The sequence below is a fragment of the Rhamphochromis longiceps genome, linkage group LG22, assembly GCF_057381845.1.
Source record: "Rhamphochromis longiceps isolate RC_006_pf linkage group LG22, R_longiceps_female_GT1.1, whole genome shotgun sequence".
NCBI lineage: Eukaryota > Metazoa > Chordata > Actinopteri > Cichliformes > Cichlidae > Rhamphochromis > Rhamphochromis longiceps.
In genome coordinates, this window is record NC_140577.1 from 16702236 (window position 1) to 16719792 (window position 17557).

Here is a 17557-nt window from a genome sequence, read left to right on the forward strand (position 1 = left end):
TAGAGTACGTGTTTGTATGTGTGTGTTTGTGGTCTTATGAGGGCAGTCTGCTCAGTGAGTCCCAGACTAACAGCGAATGTTAGGTCACTGGCTATATGCTTGCTTTTCCATTTATGGTCCTGGTGGCTGCTCAGACGTCACGTCTCTCTGCTCATTCACTGCACACTTTCTTGCATCACCTCGGGGCAAAAGGACATTGCCTACTCCAAGCTGGCTGACATTCTCACACACAGAAAGACACACATACATGTTACATCAGATAAAATCTGTTGAGTCGACGTTTGAATATAGGCAGCGATGTGTCGTTGAAGGGAAGAGAAATTGATAATGACTGAAATGAGAATAATAACATTTCTCATACTGGTTTTATCTGATGTGATCAACAATAAAAACCTAGTAGTTCTAGTCTGGACTACTGTGATTCATTATTATTGGATCGCTCTAAAAGCTTCCTGAAAAGCCTTCAGTTGATCCACAATCCGGCAGCTAGAGTACTGACAGGGATTAGGAAAAACAGCATATATTTCTTCCATATTGGCTTCTTCTGATAAATCCCTGTTATATTTAAAATTCAATTTAATATCTTTCTCCCAAAATCTTGAATAATCAGGCCATGTCATATCTTAAAGACCTCTTAGTACCTATCCTAACAGAGCACTTTGTTATCAGACTGCTGGATTACTTGTGTTTCCTAGGGTATTTAAAAGTAGAATGGGACCCAGAGTTCAGCGTTCAGGCCCCTTTTCTGTGGAACCATCTCCCAGTTTGGATTTCGGAAAGAAACACACCCTCTATTTTTAAGATTAAACTTTTAAAAAACTTTATTTTTTGATAAAGTTTATAGTCAGGGCTGAATCAGGTGACCCATGAATCCTCTCTATAAGTTATACTGCGAAAAGTCTAGGCTAAAGGGGTCTTTCCATGATGCACTGAGTGTTTCTTCTTCACTCACCTCTTTTCACTCTATGTGTTTACACACCTCTGTGCATTTAATCATTAAATGGTAAATGGCCTGTATTTATATAGCGCTTTACTAGTCCCTAAGGACCCCAAAGCGCTTTACACAACCAGTCATCCACCCATTCACACACTGGTGATGGCAAGCTACATTGTAGCCACAGCCACCCTGGGGCGCACTGACAGAGGCGAGGCTGCCGGACACTGGCGCCACCGGGCAACGGGTGAAGTGTCTTGCCCAAGGACACAACTACCGAGACTGTCCAAGCCGGGGCTCGAACCGGTAACCTTCCGATTACAAGGCCTTGTAATTGAGCCACGATCGCCATTAGTTACTATTAATCTGTGACCCGCTTCCATAGTGTGTCTTTTGTCCCATCATCCTCTCCTTACCCCCTGTCGCAACAGATGGTTGCCATTCGCTGACCCTGGCTCTGCCTGAGGTTTCTCCTTGTTAAAAGGGAGTTTTTCCTTCCCACTGTCACAGAGTGCTTGCTCATAGAGTGCTGCGTGGTTGTTGGGGTTTTCTTTCTAATTTTGTAGCGTCTTTCCGTACACTCTAAAGCACCTGAAGGCAACTGTTGTTTAGTAAACTGAAATATGAATACAACTAAATTTAAGTGAATTCAATATGACATGAACATCACATTCTACAGATTCCACGTCAATCAGTTTTTTAAAAGATAAACATGACGTGACCAATTGTAGCCACCTTTAACACGATAAACTCGCCTGTTTACTCTGTTTGTGTTTATGGAGCCCTGATAAAAATTTATGGTGCTACCCAGATTGGCAAAATCTATCCGGAACCCAAGTTTGGGTGAAATCACTTTACTCGTCTCACAAGGATTTTCATGGCATAAATAAATGAAACCTGGATCCTCAGGTAAGATTTAAATGTGATAAATCGGAAGCTAGCACAGACAAAAATACAGCTGCCAGGAAATTACTTCATTTGAAGAAAAGTGTCAGTGCTTTTTGGCATTCAAAAAGTGATCCAAATAAAAGGGCCACAGAACACATTATACATCTTTAAATGTGCAGTATGTAAAGCTGAACCTTATTTTCACATCCCTTCCAAGTAAGTGCTTTAATACAATATCTAGATGATGAAGTGAGTGTTTTTAGGACTCGGCGAGGCAGTAATGCAGTGGCTGGGGAGTAGAAAAATATAGAGAAGCACACTGCATCTACTCTAAAATGTCCGCTGGCAGGAAAACTCAGAGCTTGGCTGAATACTATGCCTCCATAGTTTAAGTGTGGCTGCAGCTTTCTGCAATGTCTTATCTGGCATCACTGCAGACTGATGCTGAATAATATATCATGAAATAGCAAGATGTGAAGAAATGATGAGGTAGAGCAGGGTGAATTATTAAGTCTCTCTTAGTCGTTTTATCTTGACCTTTTCCCCCACCTTGACACACTATAATCAAACAGTTTCACGTTCTCCGACACTCAAACGGAGCAGCGTTATGGAAAAGTTGAAGTTGCTAATGTATATATAAAAAAAAAAAATCACAAAAAGCTTTGGATGGAAAACAGCAAGCCAGCGAAGCTGAATGCGCTCCAGTTATGGGAGTTATTTCTGGACTGCTTCCACATACATTATTCACACGAAACGAAGGGTAGACGGCACACAAGCCATTAAACTCACCCCGAGATCCGCGCGAGCTCGCTGAAACATCACAGCCACGAGGACAAGGTGAGTTCAGGTGCATGCAACAGGCGAGCCAAGTGAGGGCGCAGTGGACTCCTCACAGTTCAAGGCACGAGAGGCGAGATCGAGCCCGAGCGGCGTGCGGATGATACGCCACTTCTCATTGGCTCAGGATGTCAAATAGGCGGTGCTGTGCGCGGCGTTTCATTGATATACCCTACAGCTGGTGGCTGCGGACACCAAACGGAGTGAAAGGGCTAAGAAAGTGATGACGGCTTGATGTAGAGGGGTTGTGGGGGGTTTTTAAGCGAAGGCTCGAGAGTTGGTAGAGTGTTTTAAAGAGTGGCACACCAAAGATTTTCAGAAACAAAACAGTCAAAATGCTCTGCCACGTTACTCGTCCGGATTCGGTGGTGATGGAAGTGGAAGTTGATGCGAAGGCGAACGGTGAAGATTGCCTCAACAAGGTAAAGACGGGCTGCACGTTTTATTCTTCTTTGTGTCTTAATGTGAAAATAACGTCGCCGTATGTCCGTCGGTGAGCCAGCACGGCTCGGGTCGTCCGAAAAATATTTTCTTATGTTTCAGTCAACTTCACCTCTAATGTGTCGCGCTCATTTATGAGTCGACTATATGTGGCGAATAAGACTGAAGAGCCGAGTTTCTGCACGATTAGAAGATTTTATTTGTTTTTATTTCTTGAATTAATTAATTCGCCACAGCTTCATTGAGCTTCAGCTTTAAGCTACAACAAAACTGTCACCTGCTTTGTTGCTTGTAGCAAACTAGGACTGAGGAAACAATGTTCTGAGCGCCAAGTGCAGAAAAAAGGTCAACTCTTTCTTCTTTCGTGTCCTTTTCTTCTTCTTCTTTCGTTATTCTTTTATTTTAATAATACAAACCCTCTAAAGTGTCACTTCTGTCAAAAAGACACGGAGCTGAAACACGTAGAGAAAAGTTTTGTTAGGTTGCTGGGAAGCTGCCGACTGCCACTTCAGGCTCCTTCGCTTAGTCAGAGGCAGATGGCTTTGTGCAGGTTACTCCAGGTCATCCTGCCGCCTCTCAAGATGAAACTTAGCTTTTCACATCTCTACCCACCACCACCCCCAACTCAACATGGACACAGTAGTAACTGTTATTTCCTTTGATTGCCATTTCCCCTCCTCATTATGATGTTAATCTATTTAATATGCACAGAACGAGTTTTATCTCAGCCTCCTGGCTCCCTGTGCAGACTTTCAGCAGCAGTTATGTAATAAACCCATGGCTGCTGCCGCCGGAGGAGCGTGGGATTGCGGGCTTGATGAGCCCCTGTACCCCGGGAGGGGCTCCAAATTCACTTCGTGAGCTTCAGAATATTGATGGGGGTTTGTGTGTTGGCGTATCTGCAGTAACAGCAGTACTGGTGAATTTCCTTGTTTAAAAAAAAAGTCCAGTGGGACTTTACTCAGTTGGTTCTCGTCACTTTCCACATGACAAGAAAAGTTATCGATTGCCTCTTTAAAGGAGCTCTTCACCATCTGTCACTGTCCTGTGGTGAAAAGCTTCACGCCTCACTTCGTCTGTTTTTTGTGACCCCCCCCCCCCCCCCCGCTTGTTTTGCCTTTCTTCAGGTTTGCAGAAAGTTGGGCATAATCGAAGTAGACTACTTTGGGCTGCAGTTCACAGGCAGCAAAGGAGAAAACCTGTGGCTGAATCTGAGGAACCGCATCAGCCAGCAGATGGATAATTTGACACCCTGTCGGCTCAGGCTGCGGGTCAAGTTCTTCGTGGAGCCCCATCTGATTCTGCAGGAGCAGACGAGGTACTTTTGAAAGTTTGCCCGCTGTAAAGACACCGTGTGCAAGGAAATTTGCTCATAGGCCTTAGAACAGCTATAACTCTGAACTACTTCCTCTTATTGTTTTGAGTGTGTAAATGTGTTCGTCATCTCCTCTAAAACGGGTCGAAGAAATGACATCAATTTTCTTTTTCATGACTTTAATGAGGAGCACGTGTTTGGGGAAACAAAACAAAGCCACCATTGGCGAGTTCCCAGAGCATAATCTGATCACTGTTTCCAACAAAGTGAAAATGCCCTATAGTAACCTCTTCCCCAGTCCTTCCGGGGTTACTATAGGTCATTTTGGTGAAGCGCCAGGCAGGAAATATGATCCAGCAGCTCTGGTGCTGTGTGCTGCTCTGAGCCTACCCCCAGGGACCCTCTGTGTGACAGCCAGGACCTCTCGTCACTGCTCCCATTCAACTCGAAATATCTTTTTGTTTCAATTGGCCGTGGCTGTTTTTCGTGTGAACAAAAGCCCTCCCGTTTTCTGCTTTTTCTGCAGATGCGGTTTGGGGAAAAGCTTGTGTGAGGGGTGCTTACCCTTGCGAGAATATGCCGTCAATTAGAATAACAGTTGCAGCTGAAGTTCTGGATAACTCTTGTTCACTTTCTGTGCTTTATTGGTCATTAGGCGATGGCAAGCAAAACTGCTGCTACAGTGAGTTGACATGTAGTTTTAACATGTGCCCTTCTCTGGTAGACTAGTTTAAAAAAACAAGTAACAATCCCAGGCTTGTCTGACTCGGTAGTCCCCTGCCCACAGACTGTAAAGTTATAAATGGAAAGTGAATTTTCAGCCTTTGAAACGAGTCCCAAAAACTTGTTTTGATGGAGTCGATGTTATGTTCACCCCGGGCGATGTGGTGAGTGTTTGATACCATGGATATGAATCAAGGAAGCACTTGAACTGCAGCATTCCACTAGAACTATTTATCAAGCTAAACTGTCCCTGTTGTTCTCCGGTTCACCTACTGCTCCGACTCTCTTCCTTCTCCCTTCACTGTGCTCTATCAAATGTAAAAAGAGGGGATTTCTACTGTTTCTTCATGTGCTGCAGTTGGGCGATTAAACTGTGCCCACTCCTATTTCCTCTCTTTCTGGCTCTTCTCCCTCCATCTTCCTATTCCACTCCACTGTAGCCCATATTTGGCAACCTTTTGAAGAAGAAAGTGAAAGGACAGTCAGGGGGGCTAAGGGCACGGAGGACACTTGGCTGCCTGTGCGCTGACCTCCAGTAGATTAGCAGGAGTTATCAGCAGATGGCTGGTGTTTGGTCAAGACGTGGGGGGTGGGCGGTGAAAAGAAGTGAGATAAAGATTTTAAATTGCAGGTAAGGTCAGGTGGGTCGCTGCTAATAAATACTCGCACATGTCACACTTCACCACGCTGTGAGGTTAGGTGTTTAATTTTGGCTCAGCCTTCATGCCGTCCGTCTGCTCAGATGTGATATAATATGAGGGGTGAGCCTGCAAACACTGGCATCAGTTTTTAGAGAGAAGGCCAAGCTGTTGATGTTACAGCAGCAGCATTTTGAGGACAATCGCACGTGGCTCAGAAAATCCTTTTAGTGCATTTAGAGTGGTGGCATTTCTATGAAAGACTCGCATCTTTTTTTTTTTCTTGATTTTTATCTCGTGTGTGTGCATTTAACATCTTTGCTAGTGAACGGTCTACAAAAGAGTGGCATGCAAGGACCTTCTACACCAATTGATTAATTTTTTGTACTTGTAAAGAAAGGCAAAAGGACCAGTTTTAGCTTATTGTGTAGCTACAATGCATGGATGATTAATGCATCGTTTTCCTGAAAGATGGGTTTTGGAGGTTTTTTTTGTTTGTTTGGTTGGTTTTTTGTTGTTTTTTTTTTTTTGCTTTGTAGAAAATAAATTCAAAATTTAAGCAAATGGTGCTTAGACTAGCTTCCCTTTTCTTGTTCTGTCACCTTTGACCTAGTTAAGCTACAAGACTTCCTGAAAGTTGCTCTGAATGCACACATGCTGTCATGACACGCCTCATGACACAAAGCCATCTTCTACAGTCCACTTTAAAAAAAACAAACAAAAAAAACCCTTTTTTATTAGTCACACCCCTACACCTTCCACTGCAGCAGAACATCCAATAATTATTTTGAGGGCATTTGTGTACCCATCTGAGTATCTTCTGCTGCTTTTTTTTTTTTTTTTTTTTTTTTTTTTTTTTATCTATTTTTTTTCCCCCTCTTGTGTTCAGTTGAGCAATAAGTAGCAAGTGTGTGCGAACTTTAGTAAATATTCCATGCAGAGCTTGGAGGATAGCCTTGCCACCGTCACTGTCCCCTTATGGGCCTTTATAGCCCTTACATAACCTGATGAACCTGCAGAGCTGCTTATATAAGCTGCTGCGCACTTTGCTGCTGCTTTAAGCCTAGCAGGTCACAAGTGTTAACCCTGCATGTGAGCATTAAAAGAAGCCTTAATGCTCAGATGCAGCAGACTGTTTGGGCACATTCTGCCAATTCATCTTAATCTTTGGTAGATAAACGTGACATTCAGACTCTAAACCTGAATTCATAGTATTTAAGAGGGTATGCAGTGTGACTGTATTGCGGGGCTTAAATTCAGCTTGCATCTGCGATAAAAGTGTCCCAGATCATGCTTCTAAAACCTCATTTACTTTTTTATCTGTTTGCTTTTCTTTTGCAGACTTGTTTAATATAGCTTGTCTAGAACAGTTTATGCTATTGTGTATAAAATTGACTTGGGGTGGCTTCTTTCCATCTCTCTATCAGCTTGTTTGTTTTTATTTATGTATTTTTCTTCTGTTCGTAAAAGTTCTTCGTTCCATAATTCTATAAAACATCCAGCATCAACTGACCTGTTACTGGAATAATGCTGCTTTTATTGGTTAAAGGATGCTGACAGAAGGGCCTCAACAGTCTCTGTTATCTGCATCATTAAACGCTACTTGCTAAAGGGCATTTATAGTTTAAATATGTGAATGTTTTCCCCTTCATTAGCACTCCTGTTTAGCATTCTGGTCAGGCAGTAAAAAAACAAAAAACTAGATGGCCCCAGAAGGCACAGCTATTAGCACAGGCTGTATCAGAGGTCCTGGTTGTTAACCAGTGTGCTTCCTCTGGTTTAAGCCTTTGTTTAACATCAATCCAAATCAAACTCAAAGTGAGTTTTATTTAAAGGAGAATTATTTTAATTGATTATGGCTTTTGAATAAAATGTTTATTTGAATCACTGTTGTTCAGGATGGTGACACAAGTAGAAAAGACACGGACAAACCCTAAACAGTTTTGCCTAAACGGTCTCCTCTGCTGGGGTGGGTGTGTGTGTGTGTGTGTGTGTGTGTGTGTGTGTGAAGAAAAAGCTCAATTTGACTGCTTTTTTTTTTTTTTTTTGTATTCTCAGCAGATCAGTTTTGTTTCTATAACGCACAATTGCAGATAAGGACTATGAAGAACGAGCCGTGTTTGACAAAGTTCATACACGGCCTCTTAGAGTGAATGTTCTACAAAAACAATTTATGCAGGTCGCACTCGATTATCGTTTTCAGGTCGTTGTGACATGCTACACAGACTATTAAGCCAAAGATCACATATGATGCCTGTGGGTCTTCGAGTGTTGTTTTATCTGCAAGCTCTACAATCAGTAATTCTTCTCCTCCAGCTTCTGTATAAATTTCTTACCGTCTGTTTGTTGTGCACTTGAGTAACCTTGCCGTGGTTCTTTTGAAGCCACAACATGACAGTTTTTATATTTTTATGGTGCCTGAACTTGATGCTGGGCAGTAATGGCAATATTTTACCAGCCAGTTGCTTGAAACCCAAGAAGTGTTGCAGACAAGCAGCGGCTTTGTTTTAATACAGTGTCGGCTTTCAGTCCAACTTGTCAGTTCAAAAGCAAGTTTTATTTAGCGCTTGGCATTAATGCTGCGCAACTGTGCATCAAACTATGCGATCAAACCGCCCACAGCTTCAGAGAGGATGAGCAGAGGTAACTATAGTTCACTGACTGCTAGTAACCTCACGACACATTGCTTCTGGCAGGGTGTTATTTGACTAACTTACAAACCGCATTGTTGAGAGTCCAACCGATGAGGTTGGAAACTCTAGTAGTGATTGGCTGAAAGAAGTGCAGGCGGAGGTGTTAGGTTTCAGTTTGCGGGGATGTTTTGTTCTCCTGTGAAATGAACCGGTTGACATTCAGCTTGGTGGTTGGTCACGGCACAAAAAAAAGATGAAATGGTTTTTATAGATGGGTGGAACATACTGGAAAGTTTAGTTGACTTTGAAAAGTTCTGTTTTCTTCTTCAGAGCAAATGTATTTAGAAAAAAATAATAATTAAAGGTTCTCACTGAGTTGCTGGAGGGGGGGGACAATTCCTTTAGGGATATTTCAGTGTTTTCAAATGGTTCAAAGACGGAGCAGAATAAATCAGCTGAAAAATATATCTTCATCCCTCTTAGCTCCGCTCTTTGGCCGGTGACCTATTTTGAAATATTCGTTCTCAGGGCCCAGGCCTGCTTTAATTGAATTATTCCAGTTAGGCAATCAAGTATTGAAACTCTTGCACAGCCCTTCACACAACGATCTCCACAACATCCACAAGCTCTGTTTTCAGGAGATTTCATTTCACCTGTGCTCTCTTGGCACTGACGAGTGTTATGACTGTAAATGAGTAACCCTTTTAAGCCTTTGTTTATGGGTTTTCTCCATTAAAAGACAAAGCAATGGGGTGTATACAAAGTAATACAGTAGAAGTAGGCCACGAGACTTTGTGCACATTTCCTGGCATTCAGTCTGCATGTGTGCACGCTAGTTGGATCAGCCTAGAGAACAAAACAAATGCTGAGATGATGGCTGCAGCTCTAAAAGTACTTTCTTCAGTAATGATGCATGTGCAAATGTATCTGGATAGTATCATGCATTGCTCCTTGACACTGTGACTCAGAGCTGTCTAGCTGCTGATAAATGGCTCTCCGGTCACTCAAAGGGGGGTCACGGTGACTAGATTCTTTATCATCTGCTTGGAAACCAATTTGCTTGGGCCTGAGGGGGTTTATTTGTCCATTTCTGTTGTCTTTTGTTGCCGTTATAAAAGACGCGTAACCCTGAAGGATTTGTAAAAGACTTAACACTTTTTTTTTTTTTTTTTTTTTTTTAAATGCGTCCAGACATACTGAGTCACAAATCCTTCCTTTCTTTCTCAGTGTTTCCAAAAGGAAGCTGCACAGTAAATTTAAGGAAGACCACATCAGCAAATCAAGCTCAACTCCCATGTTGGGTTATATTGTGAATTTATGGGCTCTTGCTTGTCTAATAGGAAGGATCTTGACAGGTGCTGAGACTGCCCGATCCTAGCACAGCTGTCTGAAAAGCTCTTTATTCAACAAATAGGTCAGGAAGTCCTTGCCTTGTAACTAACAGGGACAAAAGTGATAAAACTTGCTTTTACCAGGTTAAATTTGTGACTGTGTGGTGTTGCTGTTCAAATCCAGTGTTTAAAAGCACAACAGCAGGACGCGTGCACATGAAGCAGTTGTGTGCCGAGTTGTTTTTGTGGTGTTCAGTGGAGTGCATATTTGTTACCTCAGGCTCGTCAGACAGGAACGACTAGCAGTGATCTCTAGTTACCTCTTCTTCAAGATTTTTCTTCCTAATAGTTATTTTAGCCTGAGCTCAGCAAAGCACGTACACCTGTTTACACATATCTGGCTTCCCACAACACTGGAGTAACACAAGTTTGGTGTCTTACCCTGCAGCCAAAGGGAAGGGCCCAAAAGTGCATCTCATGGCACACTGACACAAGTCGAGCAATGTTGAGGTAAAAGTTTTGGGTACGTCTCCTCTTTGTCTTGTCTTATCGGCGCTGCGATAGCCAACAGGTCCGCACTTGTGCTGAAGGGCGCTTTTGAAATTTTAATTGCCGTTCATGGCAGCAATGTACATCTTGGCAGTCCCCACTTAAACTAGAGTAACCTCTGCGGCTTGCCCTATGGTAACCCTTTACGGCAACCTGTAGTAACCTCTCCGTCAAGTCGGTCCTATTGTTTGCGTCAGGCAGGTAGCTAACGAGCAGCTCGCCGTCACATGACGCCTGCTGGGCTTGACACAATAGATTGCAGTGTTTGTGTGTGCGCGTGCTTGAGGGAATGGGATGTTTAACACCATATCAAAGCAGTGTTTGTTATGCCTGAGGCTAGTCAGCTGCGGGGTTTCGTTGTTACAGTCTGGCTTTATCTGGGATGGTGTAGACTTGACTGTTTGTGTGCCCCACAGCTGCTTTTTGCTGCTGGAAACACTGCGAATGTGTGTTGGAGGAGGTGTCTGTTTTGTTTTTGGTTTTTTTTTTTTCTTCTTTTTGCATTGCAAAGCTGATGCACTGCATGTGCATATTCTGTGTGGGCTCCTCCTGCTCCCCTGAGATGACAGAGGAAACGCCACATCCATGTCTTCTGTAGTTCCCATAGGGGTTCTCAAGTAGATGCGTTTTCCACATAATCAAAACAAAGGCTTTGTACACACATAATGAAGAGTGTGGTGAGTGCTTCTTCTCCACTCGACTCATAAATGTCCTTGTAAAGCTTCTCAAATATCCCGAAGTCACGGTATGACCTGATTTGCACAAATGAAAATGTCTCTCTTGGCATCATGCTTCAAAGGGAACTTTGGCCCAAGGGAGGTTTTGCTTTAGTCGAAATAGCGAGCAATTTGAGGCACAATATGCTTTAAGTCTACATCAGGAATATGGAGCTCCCAAAAAAAAATGCTGAGAAGAGAGAAAAGTGCATTTTAAGTTTTATTTGTAGAGCACTGGAGGACTAAAGATGACAATCAGGATGTTTGTCCGGTGGAAGCTGCAGAGCAGGTTTATAGACAGTTACTTTGTTATAGGTCGAATCGAGGAAGGATCGTTTGGGTTACTTGCGTTCAGTGTTTTCATGATGTAAGAACTGAGTCACTTAGGGTGTTCCTGTTGACGTATTGTCTCCTGCTGCTAGAAGGAAGAAAAGTCCTTACATCTTTTGGTCAAAACAATAGCAAGACATGTCAAGACTTGTGTTTTTGGAGTATGGAGATATTTTCCTTGACCACGCCAGAACTGTGTGTTCCCTGTTAAAACATTAACTCAAAACAATAACAGTTCTTGCCCACTGTAAAACTTCCACATTTCGGAGCAGAAATGGTTTGGTTTAGGCACAAGCATGAGTAACGACGTAATTAGGGTTTAAATGGCTATATCACATTTTTGGCAAGAAGCCCAAGAGATGGACATGGATTACACACAGAGCCTGGCCGGCAGTCACGTAATCGAGCCCCAAGCAGTGCATGTTCAGTTTCCCATCGAGCTGCAAAGTCTAAATGCGCATGACATTAGAGAGCTGTTGTTTGCATCTTTAACTTTGTTTCTCAACTTCTACTTTTAGGGTTTCCAGTGAAATTACACTTAAAGGAAGTTAGTGGTGTATGTTTTTGAGGAAGTTGTAGAAACGGAGAGAGTGGTTGTAACCGCTGAGTACGAGCCAAGTGGTTTTTCCTTCTGCTGCACACACAGTTGCAGTCTGTGATGGGATTTAAGCTTTGCAATGACCACCTGCTCTGACATGTCTGGGTGACTTGAGTATAACACATGGAAGTTGGTTCTGCATGACTATGTCAAAAGTAATAAATGAATCCCTCTGTTTATTTTTTTTAAGCCAATGGTTATTTAGGTAAAGTTTTTTTTTTTTTTAAATAAACAAAATAAAATCTCCACTAGTGCTGAGTTTAGTGTGAAAAATTCTTATTTCTCCTCTTTTTCTGCCATGTAGACACATTTTCTTTACGCACGTGAAGGAGGACCTCCATAACGGTCACCTGCGTATGGGCTCGGAACAAGCCGAGGAGCTGAGTGCACTCCTGGCACAGGCGGAGTTTGGCGACTACAACCAAAACACAGCCCAGTACTGGTATTCAGAGCTGTGTGGAGAAGAGCCCAGCCCCGCCACCATCGACAGGTACAGCACTTGCCAAACATGAAAATAAAATGTCTTTGTGAATATGCGACATTTGCACATGAAAGATGTACTAAGTTATAAATTATGCTGCAGCCTAACATTACCTCTAGTGAAGTTTTCTTAGTTTATGAGACAACTGTAGTTTTTATAGCCCACAAACATGCTTTCTAAGACACTCTGTACCACTGGAAAGTCACTGAAGCCACCGTGCTATTTTTGAGGGGGGTAGGAGTCCAGCCGAGGAGGCATGATGAAAAGTAAATAATGGAGCATGGCAACGAGCCAAAGGTGGCATAATGTGGCAGCTAATGGTCATCAATATTAAAATAATTTAAGAAATAAACAGAACTGTCTTTTAAACTAGACTGCACTTTTCCCCTACATTGCAGCAGTTTTTTTTGTTTTTTGTTTTGTTTTTTTTTTCTTTTCCAAGTGAAAGACTTAAAGACTCAGATAAGAACACATCACGCACAGCCACATGGTTGGTGTATGCTGTGAGCTAATGCACAGACTGATAAGCAAACAGAAGCTGACAGGAGATCAGAAAGCATGTGCTCGCAGGGTTTCACTAACAGAACCTCCCACTTTCTCGTTAAATATAACAAGGACGACGGTTTTACTGCGTTTTTAACGTATGAGAACATGGATCGCGTTCTGTTACGAAATGTCACGTGTAGATGGGAAAGTGTAAACACAGCTTCCCCTTCTCTTCCTACATGTTGTGCAAATGGCCCGGTCTCTCTATATATTTTATAGCTCTCAGTATGGTAATACATATACTCTTGTGCTTTTTTGCAACTGACTAAAAACATTTTTTGCCCCTGCAGTATCATTTCCAGACACAAAACTCTAGAAGGTCTGAGCCAGGGCTCAGTGGAGTATCAGGCCCTGCAGCTGGTCTCCTCTCTGGAGCATTACGGCGTGGAGTGGCACTGGGCTCGCGACGCAGACGGTCAGAGGATGGCAATAGGAGTTGGTCCTGAAGGCATCGCTATTTGCAAGGAGGATTTCAGCTTGGTCAACAGGTACAACGACCGACATCTATAGTAATAACCTTGTTTCTAATATAACTGCATGGTTGATAATACAGGACGCGGCAGCATTTAACAATTTCCTGTTAACTTATTTTAGGATAAGCTATCCAATCATCCAGATCGCCACCCAGTCGGGGAAAAGTGTCTACCTGACAGTTACCAAGGACACGAATGACAGCGTTGTGCTTCTGTTTAAGCTGATCAGTAACCGGGCAGCCAGCGGCCTGTACCGAGCCATCACAGAGACGCATGCTTTCTACAGGTGAGGGTTAGAGCCATATTTAATCCCAGATCAGCGACTCGTGTATATAGTACACAAAGCCTATGTACTGCAGCTATGTGGCTGCATTTAAGAGAAGTGGTTCAAAGCTTTAAACCATAACTGTAAGTTATTGCATCTCAAATGTTAGAAATCACAGGACAAAGTCTGCAGCTCACCTAATGTCATGAGCCCAGATGAGTTTAAATATTGAAATAAGTTTTTATGCATTGCTGCACAGCTGTGTGTGTATCATTATGCACGTGTGTGTGTCTCTGTGTGTGTGTGTCAGCAGTCTTTGTTGTTAGTCATTCACCAGTCTGTTTATTGTGGACTATCCTTCACTTAACACTAGTGAATTATTAGAGAGGTGCAGTAAAACATAACCTAAAATGTGCTCTGTAAAAACTTGTTTTGTTCTCTTTAGGAGAGCATAAAGTGTCCCTGCCTGACCTGCTTAAGTAAATATGAAAGTGAAGTGTGTGTGTCCCCAAAACTCTCTTTGCAGTGAGCAGGGACAGTTTAGATGGCTGAGCTATGAAATTGTTCTCAATCACAATGATACAAAGACAGACCTGTCCTTTAGCTGCCAGGATAGTTGTTTTTTTTTTTAACTCTGCAGACAAATCATGTATTTTAGTAGTAAATGGAACAGGATGGTTGCAAGTCACAATTTGCATTGATTATCTTAAACTGAAATCAAAGCTCAAATTCGTTGGCAGTAGTATTAATGCTTTTTTTTTTTTTTTTATTATTTTCAGGTGTGACACAGTTACCAATGCAGTGATGATGCAGTACAGCAGAGACTTCAAGGGCCACCTCGCCTCACTCTTCCTCAACGAAAACATCAACCTGGGCAAAAAGTACGTTTTTGACATCCGACGTACCGCCAAGGAAGTGTACGACCACGCTCGGCGAGCGCTCTACAACTCTGGCGTGGTGGACCTGATTTCCCGCTCTGAAAGCAGGGATCGCTACTCCCCTTCACGCTCCCCAAGCAGGGACGGCGAGCAGGACAAGGGGCTGGACTGTGGCAGCTGCCAGCAAAGCCGCGCCCTGCAGGAACGTCTGCAGAAGCTCAGAGAGGCTCTGCTGTGCATGCTCTGCTGCGAGGAGGAGATAGATGCTGCATTCTGCCCCTGTGGCCATATGGTGTGCTGCCAGACCTGCGCAAATCAGCTTCAGGTGAGGATTTCTCCACAGTCACATGTGCTGACAAATGACTCCTTAAAAGTGACTTTTGCTTGAAAATCAAACAGTTTCTGCTCCTACGTTGAGTTTTCAGTTTCACCAAAAGCCTTTTAAAATTATTTTAGCTCCAGATTCTTATCTTTTTTTTTTTATGGTCTTTTAAACAACATCCAAAGCCTTGCTTTACACTCTGCTGACCTGATTGTCCCCCACACTTAATCAGCTAAATGTGGCCCATCTTGTGGAAGCAGATGGTGTGTGTGAGTGTGCCCTTATGAAGGGATTATGTCAGCCAGGCAAATCTCTCTTCTATTAATTCAAATGGGGAAACGTGACCCAACTAATAGATGTGTGAATCACTCCGAAACTTTAAGGCAAAAGGAAACGTTTACTTCTTTGGAAAGAATCACAGTTTAGTTTTGTGGTTAAGTTTGTGTTGCCCTCACTGCAGCACGATCAAAGTTGAACATTGAAATCACGAGGCCTACGTGTTTGTGAAAGTGGTGCAGTTTTCCTGTTTCCCCTCTTAAACAGATGTATTTTAAATGCTTTTCTTCCTCTATTTCCCCCCAGTTGTGTCCCGTGTGTCGATCGGAGGTGGAGCACGTGCAGCACGTCTACCTGCCCACTTGCACCAGCCTCCTGAACCTGACGTTGACGGACAACCACCAGCACCGCAGCAATATTCCCGCGCCCATCCACAGAGACACGGCCTCTCCTCACACCTGCTCCACCACAGAGTATGAACACAAGCTCTACCACACATAAAGACGGCACCACCAAGAACTCCACCGTGAACACTTTGAAGTTATAACAGACAGATTTCATACAAAAGAAGGAACATTTGCTTTTTCATCAGCTTTTTTCCCTTTTTCTGTCCCTGACTGAACTTCAGAAATGACCAAAAATAGAAACTCCTGAGCATATTTAAAGATCTCCGCACTTAAACTACACTGATTCTTTGTTTTTGATGATGTTCAGTTTGTCACTGGTTCATTAGTATTTTTTTTCCTTCCTTTTTGCTCTTTGTGTGTCATTCTGTCCAAACATTGTCTATTTTATTTTTTTAAATATCATTATGCCCTGCCACAGTATAATTTTTATTAAGATTAGGCTCTTATTGTGAATTAAATTATTGCATCAGTTGACCTGATACACAATTATGCTTTTGAACTTGTATTTTGGTTGAATGCTCCATCGGGAGTAGCTCCTAGACTGGCTAAAAACGGTATTTAATTGAGGGTGTTTTTGTTTTTTTTAATAATTATTTTTGAAGCTTTGACATTTTAAAACTTTTATGTAATGGCTTGAAATGCAGTTATTTTTTCTTAATGTACATTTTTTGTTTTTTAATGCCAATGAGGAGGTATTTAGAGGTTTTGCAGCATACTGCTCCTGAGTTTGGCACGCATCGCACAAACTGCAGAAAGACTACCACAGTCTTCGTCTTGTTTTGATCAGAACTGAATCTTACTGACACTCCACTCGGTTTCTTTCATAGACCGCTCAATCTTCACGAGTTTATCTCTCGTCTGGACAGAGATAAAATTAAAAACACTAAAGACACAGACACAGAACGGTTGTATCCAAAAAGAATTGGCATTTGTTGAACAGCAGCTGCTTCCTCTGAAAACTTCACCTATAAACTTCCTCTCTCGGATGTGCTAGTGAGTTTCGGTATTTTAGGGTACTGGGACATCGGTATGTGCAATACTTGCTTGCCAAGCTTTTCATTTTCAGTTTTATTTAATTTCAAAGAATATTAAAAAGATGAGGAAAAACCCATATACACCATTGTCACTTTACCAAGGAAGGTTTCCTCAAATATGCCTGGGCTTTGGCCTTAATGTAGCAGCAATGTGCTTATTATTATTATTATTATTATTATTATTATTATGCCAGCTTTCCAGAGTTTCTGCTAGGAAGATGAATCTTTTTGTCTATGCTGACCCAGCTAAGCTCAGTCACTGAAGGAGAAGGACTTTTATTTTTCACATTGTACAAGTAGTGATTTGTTTCTGTTTTCTGAAGCAAATGCCACTATGCTCTGTTAAACGACTTGGAATTAAACCCTTTTCTTATATATTGTGCTTTAACAGGAAGTATTAATAAAGTTGGTTTTTTTTTTAAAAAACAAAACTGAATTGTCTGTAAATTTGTGGCACAACCATCACTGTTTCTGGCTTTTACACTTGACTGTCGACCAAGCTTAAGTATACCTGTTGTGTAATGTGCTGACTGACATTAAGAACAAGGAACTAAGCTGTAGAAACCAGCAGGCTCGGTGTTTTCCCATCTAAAGGCTGATACTTCCTAAAATGTTCCCATGTGCATAATAAGACAAACCACAAGGAAAACTGCATGGAAAGCTTTGTTCATTGTTACTTTGATCCTCTGCCTTCTGGTAAATTCACCCGGTGTTTTCGTCCTTAAAGTGATGACACCCCACGGGTGCAGTTCCTCAAGTGGTCACTTGAGTGAGTTCCAAAAATGAGCCGAATCCCCTGTAGAAGCCAGTCACTCCTTGTTTGGTGCTAATCCCAAACCAGGTCAAGTAAGGTGATAAGTTTTTTTTTTGTTTTTTTTTTTTTTTTTTTTTTTGGAAGATTCTCTAAGAAGTAACCAACCCTCAAAACTCAGGAGCTACTTT

General features: G+C 42.3%; 1 protein-coding gene across 1 annotated transcript; it reads left to right on the top strand.

The window, feature by feature from the left end:
* The first annotated feature begins 2850 nt into the window (after positions 1 to 2850).
* Positions 2851 to 17041, top strand: mylipa (myosin regulatory light chain interacting protein a). Its single transcript, XM_085396034.1, has 7 exons — positions 2851 to 3081; positions 4228 to 4418; positions 12238 to 12423; positions 13251 to 13448; positions 13555 to 13719; positions 14478 to 14901; positions 15481 to 17041. Exons 1-7 carry the CDS (start codon positions 2995 to 2997, stop codon positions 15673 to 15675), a joined length of 1446 nt encoding a protein of 481 aa, XP_085252160.1. The 5' UTR covers positions 2851 to 2994; the 3' UTR covers positions 15676 to 17041.
* The last annotated feature ends 516 nt before the right edge of the window (positions 17042 to 17557 follow it).

Bases quoted from the DNA above. Each gene is read 5' to 3' on its own strand.
- mylipa (XM_085396034.1), top strand. From the start codon at position 2,995: ATGCTCTGCCACGTTACTCGTCCGGATTCGGTGGTGATGGAAGTGGAA. The intron at 13,449-13,554 runs GTACAACGACCG...AACTTATTTTAG, and splicing joins GATTTCAGCTTGGTCAACAG to GATAAGCTATCCAATCATCC. The intron at 13,720-14,477 runs GTGAGGGTTAGA...TATTATTTTCAG, and splicing joins GAGACGCATGCTTTCTACAG to GTGTGACACAGTTACCAATG.